Raw genomic sequence first — 8,531 nt, 5'->3', positions numbered from 1 at the left:
CACGAGATTCTACACAAAAGTGCCTTCATTTTACACAGGTTTAACCAGCATTAGCACACATTTATCCTTAAATACTTACACACTAAAAGACAAGTGGTAGGTGTAAGTGGCATGTTTCCCCCATGCTTTTCACAAGTTCACTGTGACTCCAAAACACACGTCCTCACACATCCAGAGGGCCCTGGCATCAAGGTCTAACTTTAGACTTTATACCCAGTTCCATTGTAACTGGCCTTGACTGGGACCTTGTATGCTCGTTATATCTTTGTGTAAAAAGACCTCAAATAAACAAATTACAAATGTAACATTAAATTCTAAAATCGTACCTATAAAAGTTTTAAGGTTCAGGTTCCCTTCTCTTTGAGCACACATCTGCATCATCAATCCTTAAAACAGCAAACTTCAGGACAGGCCATGAAAAGAGTGTCCTTTCTGAATGAATGACAAACAAACCGTTGCTATACTCCTGTTGAGCATGTTTACTTAAGTTGGATTTAGCTGGTTAAGAGCCATAAAAGAACATAATTTAGTGCCTTGGTAGATCACTTGCTTATAGCACAACTAAGAATGCCACTCCAGGAAGGATGGAGAGGAGACACTCAACACTCAATGTTTTTATTCAATATTCATTCATTAAAATGACATTTGTAGCTCTAAGATATTATTCAACTAATAGCATAATAATACATAGGTTAAGTTGTTCTAAAATAAATGTGGAGGCTATATAAGAACCGTGTGTTCCCCGCCATCCACATCTTTTCCTAACTGATTGCCACACCTTTAGATATCTTTTTTTTTTATTAAACAAAGAATTAAAATTATACAGTAATCATCATCGTACAACAAGAATGCTTCAAAAGGACACCTGTAGATATCATAGGTAAATATACCTAACTCCCAGTGACGTGTCACACCCAGTGCAACACTCCCACCAAGTGGCTAGAATAAGTAATAGCAATATTAATATATTAGTCTGCCTATACAGAAAAGGTGAAAGTATAAATGGCTCCTACAATACATAATATATAATGAAATGCCAAGTGATTGAACCTGGGGAAAAAAATTCATGACTTTTAATATGGTGTACAATTTGTCCAAAGCACCGAAAGGGTTAAAAAGTGTGGACAACCTATCTTTACTAGTTGTTTGTCTAGCACTTGTATTATTTCTGTGAGTTCAGCTGCCTAATATCATCCTGTGAAAATATCCCTTAATGTTTTAATTTTTTTTACTGCTGCCTGTTTACATGTGGCTTTAGAAGTCAACAAACTCAAAAAGCAATGTTGCCTTGTACACTGCTGACCTACTACTATACAGTTCAGACCCATTCAAAATATCTTCGCCATATTTTCGTTCTGTCAGTCTGTCACTCTCTGTCCACAGAACTAAAACAAATCACTCGCTAGTAAACTAACTTCGAGAGCGCGAGAACATGAGCGCGCCCCTGTGTGAGCGAGCGCGTTGACGTCACACATCCCCAGCGATCGCTACGCGAGAGCTATGTGTTGGAATGCGTGAGTCTCGCGCACTTCCTCGACCGATTTGAGAGTTTGGAAATAACTTCTCCCGAAACTTGTTTCTGGAACAACATCGCCGAACAACGAGTGAACGTCTCCGGTGAGTACGCGGGCTTGATTCCGTGGGGTTTCGTGCTCATTAGGGTGTGGTTTTGTGTTGTTTTGTGTCGCGCACGAGCCCAACTAAGTTTGAGTAAGTGCAGTGAAAATGGAGGGTTGCATTGAAAGGGAGAGGCGCTGTCCAGGGCTGATTTCAGCACGGAGAGAGATCAGATCAGGACCACGGCTAACACACTAACGCTGACCAAATTAAAAGTGTAAAAAAAAGCGTAAAAGTAATGAGAAATGAAACACAAATCCTCACCATGATCTGCGATCGATTATGTTAAATACAATGTGTAACTTTTTGTCGGGTTGTGTGTGCTGTTGTTGCTGTTGTTGCATGCATGCAGTTTCCGGAAAAGTATTTTTCTTCTTTTTAGTGAAGGTTCGTAATGCAACTTTTGCTGTCAGATTGACTAGAATTGCATTATATACTACTATTAAAAATGACAATCCTTTCACTTTTACAATAAATAACATCTTCTCATTTTGGTGTCTTTGAGCTCTTGTTTATTCGAAAATCACCAATATTTCCGTGAAATGCGACTTCATTTGATTTTAGCCATGTTAAACTTTATGTAGCTAGTGATTTTTTGATTGTTATGCCTGTAACATTTCGTGTAAAGTGGAGCTCGCTCTTCGTCTGATTCAGGTCGTGTTTGGAGCTGTCCAACAAGGTCAAAGTTTTTCACTCCTTGTTTTGATTGAACACAATCACTGTATCTTTTCACGTAAAGCTCGTTTGCGCATTTTAGCACTAAACGTTTAGTGCTTTGCTGATTAAATTAGTTGATCTCAGTAAACTTTCATGTAAAGCTGCTTCAGTTCACACATCGTCTATATTTTTTCCTCCTCCGCTGGCTGAAGTTGGTGGTGCTGTTTTAAAATGGCCGAACACACATTTCTGAGCATGCAAAGCTCACAGGCCCCCATCACACACATGCATGACTCTGTTTGCCATGACCATATTTCTTACCATAGAACAGATTTAATTAAACTTTAACTGAAGAGTTTTTTTGATTTTTGTTTTGTCCACACTCAAAAACAAAACAAATTTAAGCATATTTCGTATGTAGCATTGAGTGTTTTTAAACCTCTCTCTCTCTCTCTTCGAGGGTAATTCGTTTTAATAGTATTTTTGTTTTTAGTTACTATAAATAGTTTAACATCTTAAACTATACTTTTTTTTTCTTTTTGAAACATGTTACATAATATAGATTGGGTTGAAATAAACATCTAAATTGCACAGATTTTAATACATTTTGCTTTTCCATAAAGTTTTTTTGTGTGAAAATGATTGTTCTGTTTCCTAGTGCACAGTAAAGTAAACTTTACTTCACAAAGTTCTAACTGAATTAATGCAAATCAATAAACTTTAATGTGTTTTGTTATTGTTGCTCTGAATATATTTCATTATTGTCATAGATTGCATATTAAACGAGTAACGTTAATGCAGTAAGAATTGAATCATTACTTTTGAGGAACATTACCATACATGGTCGGCATTGTTGGAACTGTTGTAATATAGACACTTGTTTGCTGTAATTCCCTAAAATAACCCAGAGTTAAAGCCGCTGATTGCTTTAGTGGACGTTATACAAGAAAGAACAGTGTAATTTATTGACTCTATATAGATTGTGTTGGTTTAGGCTTTGTTTGCTTCTTTTTAAATGTGTTTGGGAGCATGTAATCAAACAATCTGCTTTTTCATTGATTAATCAATCAGAGAATGGCTCAACTAAGACTCATCTCAGACATCGCAGTGTTTGTTTTGTCATAGCCAGATGACTTGCTCTCAAAAGATCACAGTTCTCACATCCTTTTCAAACTTCTTTCATTTCACATACACATCTTTTTTTATTTTTTTATTTAAGATGATAATACAAATAAAATTTTTATCATTTAAGTTACTGATTGTATCTGATTGTGTTCTCTAAAATCAGTGTTTCTATTTTACATTTCAGCTGGTTGAGCATGTCTGCTCAGATGGTGTATCCTGCTACTGCTGGTATCTTCATGCCTGGAGGCATCCCACTACCGGAGGTTGGCCATGACCTTCCTGAGCTGCCTCGGAATGATGTGGTCGCCCCTCAGCTGGTGATGCTCGCTAACGTAGTTGTATCATCGGAGGCGTCTTCCTCAGACTACAATGCAGAAGAGAAACAAATGGTTGAACTCAAGACTGTTGGATGCAACAACTACTCTGACAGTGAGGAAGAGGGTGTTATCAGATACAGCCTTGACAATTCGGAGATGTCCGAGGACACGTACCCTGAGCAGGCCACTCGGGTTGAGGCAGATGTTACAGAAAGAGGGCTGGAGCAAGTTGAAATGGAGCGAGCAGAAGATCTCTCGAACCCGTCCGAAAAGGCCCCAACTGAGTCCTCGCCGGCGGAAAAACGTAAGCGTATCCCGATCGTCATCTTCGAATCCAACAAAAAGAAGAAGAAGCCCTTCTTTTGTAAACCTTGCCAGTACCAGGCCGAGAACGAGGAGGACTTTATTCACCATATCCGCATTCACAGCGCCAAGAAAATGAATGTGGTAAATGGTGCGGCTGACTCTGACGACGATCTGGCCAGTGAGTTGGGACAATCTCAAACACCGAACCCAGAGAATAGTGAAAGTTTGAATAACTCCAAAGGTGTGATCCGCTGTGAGCGCTGTGGATACAACACCAACCGTTATGACCACTACATGGCTCACCTTAAACATCACACTAAGGAGGGTGAAGATCAGAGAGTTTTCAAGTGCACCATTTGTGCTTATACCACCATCAGTCAGTACCACTGGAAGAAACATCTGAGGAACCACTTTCCCAGCAAGCTTTTCACTTGCAACCAGTGTTCATATTTTTCTGACCGCAAAAATAACTACATACAGCACATCCGGACCCACACTGGTGCGTCTAAAATCGAAAGGATTTGAGTTCACGTTTCAGTGTCCTTTTTAAACATATATATTATCAGAAAATGTGTGAAAAATCAAACACTTGATTTTATGTTATTCTTCTTTTAGGTGAGCGTCCGTTCCAGTGCATATACTGTGAGTACTCCAGTTCCCAAAAAACTCATCTGACCAGACACATGAGAACCCATTCAGGTGAGTCTTTTGTCTGTCTTATGAAACATTCTTGTTCTAAAATTGATCTAGGGTGTACATAGTTATATTTTAGGATGTATAAGCTAGTTTGTTAAATTCCAGTCCACATTTTGATTTAATAACTCTGTTCCAAAACCTTCTGAGCTGCCTTGTTCCAATACATTTCAATAGATTTAGCCAATAACAGCCAACAGTATATTTTAATAGAATAAAAATACATAGCATGCACGTCTATCAATTACAAATATAAAAAATTGGCTAAACCAATCATTTCAATTACACTGATTAATTATTTATAAAAATAAGTATTTTTTATTAATTAGGCTACATTTTAATCATTTGACACAATTGGCAATTCATCTTGGATTTGTTTTTACATTGAACCTGTCACAGTGCATTCTGGGATGCATTCTCTGAAAAGTATTGTGTTGGATTTAAAACTGTGGTAAAAAATCATTTGAATTAAATCTTAGTCATGGAAATTGTGTATAGCTTTGTGAGGGGGTTCTCTGGGTTTTGGGACAAAGCAAATGTGCTGTTAATCAGCTATGACTCAAGGCTTGTGTTTTGATCTTGTCCATGATGTTTCTCTCTTTTGTTGCTCTCCGTGGAGCCAGATGGCTTTGGATAAAATGGTACACGGTTTGTGGTATGCAGAGTGAATTAGAATGTGATTCCGTATTGTGATGTGTTTGCCCGTCTTTTATCTGTAATCCCCGCATGAGACTTGCGTCTGTGTTTCTCTCAAAATGTTGAAATAAAAGACTGATTGTTCTGTCTTGACCTTCTCCTTATGGTCTGTCCACAATAGGTGAGAGGCCTTTCAAATGTGACAACTGCAGCTACCTGGCAGCCAACCAGCACGAGGTGACCCGCCATGCCAGACAGGTCCACAATGGACCCAAGCCCCTAAGCTGCCCTTACTGTCAATACAAGACAGCCGACCGCAGCAACTTTAAAAAGCATGTTGAGCTCCATGTTAACCCTCGCCAGTTTCTTTGCCCAGTCTGCAAGTATGCTGCATCCAAGAAGTGCAACTTACAGTATCACATCAAGTCCAGACACCCAGGATGCACTGAGATCTCGATGGACGTGTCAAAGGTAAGACTGCGTGTCAAAAGGACTGACATCGATGATGTTTCGCCAAATGAGCTTGAAACAGAAGAGGTTGAAGTAAGGCGAAGTGAGGAAAAGCAGTTGGGAGAATTGGATGATGTTGAATTAGGCCCCATCAACCTCTCCATTAAGAAATCTAGTAAACCCACCTATGCTGTGGAGACTGAGCTAACTGGCAAGACCTCGAAGAAAAATCTAGATATCATTGTGAAAGAAAAATCTGGAAAGCCAAGCCAGCAACCCAACGAAAAAACTGCAGAGAAAAAGGCCATGGCAAAAAATGAGGGGAAAGAGAAAACCAGTAAGAAGGTTAAAGGAAAGACTTTGGTGAAAGTTATGGACATTGCCTCGACACAAACAGAGGGCTGCAATAACAAACAAGTTAATAAAAAGGAGTCGAAGAAGATAGAGAAATCAATCAAATCTGTGGAGAAAGTAACGAAAGGTCGTCCTAAGAAAGAGAAGCCATTAAAGGAGACCGCCAATGAAGTTATTGCAAAACGTCAAACCATTGTTGAAGAGCAAAGGTTGGATTTGGACAAAGAAAGAGTGGAGAAAAACCTTGTAGATAAGCAGCAGCACAAAGACAAGGAAGAAAGAGAGCTGCTACAAAAGGAAAACAGATTGCTGAATGATAAAGTGAAGGAGACCGAAGAGAAAGAAAGTGCAAAGGATTGCAGGAAATCTCCAACCAAGAAGCCATGCAAGAGGCAGACAAAATTGTCAAAGGTCAACAGTGATACCCAGAGTAAAGAGGCAATGAAAGAAGTCAGGACTAAACCAGTCAAAAGAAAAGCAGAGAACATGGATGTACTAGCGACTGATTCTTCAGAAATAACCTGCCCTTCAAAGCGGGTCAAGCGCACGAAGAAAGATACAGCCAAGCCATCAACAAGTTCTGGTGCTCCAGAGAGAAATCGCACCATACCTGAGGTTCTACAGGCCATGAAGAGCAAAACCAAGAATGCTGAGGCAAGTACAAGCAAACCTGAGAGTTGTGTCATTGAAACCGCGAAGACCGATGAAGTCCCAGAGAAGCTAAGCCCTCCAGAAGCTGAAAAAGGGCTCACCACAGAAACGCTGAAGGTGTTTACCCAACCAGACGAGCAGACACCTACTGATGTGACCAATCAAGGTGATATAAATCACAAGGAGACCGCTGCTGTTTCAGAGGAACTCACAGTCTCGTGCCAACCCCAAGAACCTCCCTCAGAACAACCTAAAGAAACCGAGAATAAGATCTCACATGAACCAAAAGAAATTCCAGAAGTAGACAGTGGAAGTGAGATGCCGTCACCTACTGACAGCGAGAGCTCTCCAGGTTTCAGCCAACAGCAGCCTGTTTTCAGCTCATCTCTTGAACTTCCTGGTCAGCCTGGTCACAAATCCACGGATGCAGAGGATGACGAGGGCATCCACAGTAATGATGGGGGAAGTGACATCAGCGATAGTGCCTCGGAAGGAAGCTACGACTCTGGTCTTAACGGACTGGCTGCTGCCACCGAGGGTGGAGAGAAACTTCCAGAGACTCCAACAGAAGAGCTCCCATCTTCAACCAAACTGCTCAGTCACACGTGTATCTTCTGTGACCGTACGTTTTCTTTAGAGATGGACTACCGCCGCCACTTGAACCGCCATTTAGTAAATGTGTACTACTTGGAGGGGGCAGCTCAGGGTGACAAGTGAGGAGTATCTTTTTTGTGTTCCAGGCAGTTTATGAGGTTCTCAGAGACTTCCGAACTGAACAAAGCTTGTTCAGGTTGTAAAAAAAAAATAAGGTTCCTGTCTGTTCTTGTTGGCTTTACGGCTCATGACAGACGCCCACATCAATGCTTTCTAGTTTTTAGCTTGCCATGACATGATACAACATGAAATGTCAAACTAAGACTTTTCTTAACACAGTATTCCTTCAATTCGAGATTACAATCCATTGTAAACTTGTGGTAGAATCCGATTGTCTATTGAATTCCAAACTAACTGAATCTTCGCTTAGTCATGTGCGCCATGACGAAATGGTCATCGTTTTTTCCCGCGTTTTTTTTTTGTCACACTACTCGGACAACAAAAAAGGAGGGCTGCCCTGAAAGCAAGTAACTTTGTCCCTCCATCCCTGCAGAGAGCTCAGATTAGCCAGACCCAGGTGGTCCAGCACTGAATAGCCCTGAAGAGAATGGGGCTTTCACCGTCTTTGTGCTGTTCCACTCCACTGAAGCGCCTCCATCTCTGGGCAGCAAGAGACGGAGTGTGTGTTTAAAGCTGGCTAATGTCATTGTATTCAACTGTTTCTTTGTTCCCTTTTACAGTTTAGAGAGCACTTGACAACTAACCATAATCTTACCTTTGAGGCTCTGTTTCACATAAGCTGAACATTTCATTTAAACACAAAAACATTTCTGTACACTTCCTAGAAGTCTTTCTTTGATTCGGCTGCTCTGCCTTTTAAGGAAAGTAGTGTGTAGTTTGTAATATTTGAATAGTAGGTTATTTTCTTTCATTGTATATTTGCTTTCAAAGATTTTTACACTTGTGTTTGTAGTCTTTTTTCTGTCAAATTTTCTGATAATGCTTCAATTTCATCCTCAGTCCAAAGATTTTGTTGCTTTTGTCTGTATAGAAACTGTACATATTTCTGTTCTTTACTTGCTCTTCAGTGCCTCAGACAATCAATTTGAGCATTTTAATTAATTTCTCAGA

General features: G+C 40.1%; 1 protein-coding gene across 1 annotated transcript; it reads left to right on the top strand.

The window, feature by feature from the left end:
* The first annotated feature begins 1,412 nt into the window (after window positions 1-1,412).
* Window positions 1,413-7,887, top strand: rest (RE1-silencing transcription factor). The gene is made up of 4 exons (XM_079629969.1): window positions 1,413-1,617; window positions 3,584-4,521; window positions 4,638-4,721; window positions 5,533-7,887. Exons 2-4 carry the CDS (start codon window positions 3,594-3,596, stop codon window positions 7,521-7,523), a joined length of 3,003 nt encoding a protein of 1,000 aa, XP_079486095.1. The 5' UTR covers window positions 1,413-1,617; window positions 3,584-3,593; the 3' UTR covers window positions 7,524-7,887.
* The last annotated feature ends 644 nt before the right edge of the window (window positions 7,888-8,531 follow it).

Source organism: Phoxinus phoxinus (genome assembly GCF_949152265.1).
Source record: "Phoxinus phoxinus genome assembly, chromosome: 12".
Classification (NCBI taxonomy): domain Eukaryota; kingdom Metazoa; phylum Chordata; class Actinopteri; order Cypriniformes; family Leuciscidae; genus Phoxinus; species Phoxinus phoxinus.
The sequence above is the reverse complement of the archived record's forward strand: the minus strand, read 5'-3'. Positions and strand labels throughout refer to the sequence as shown.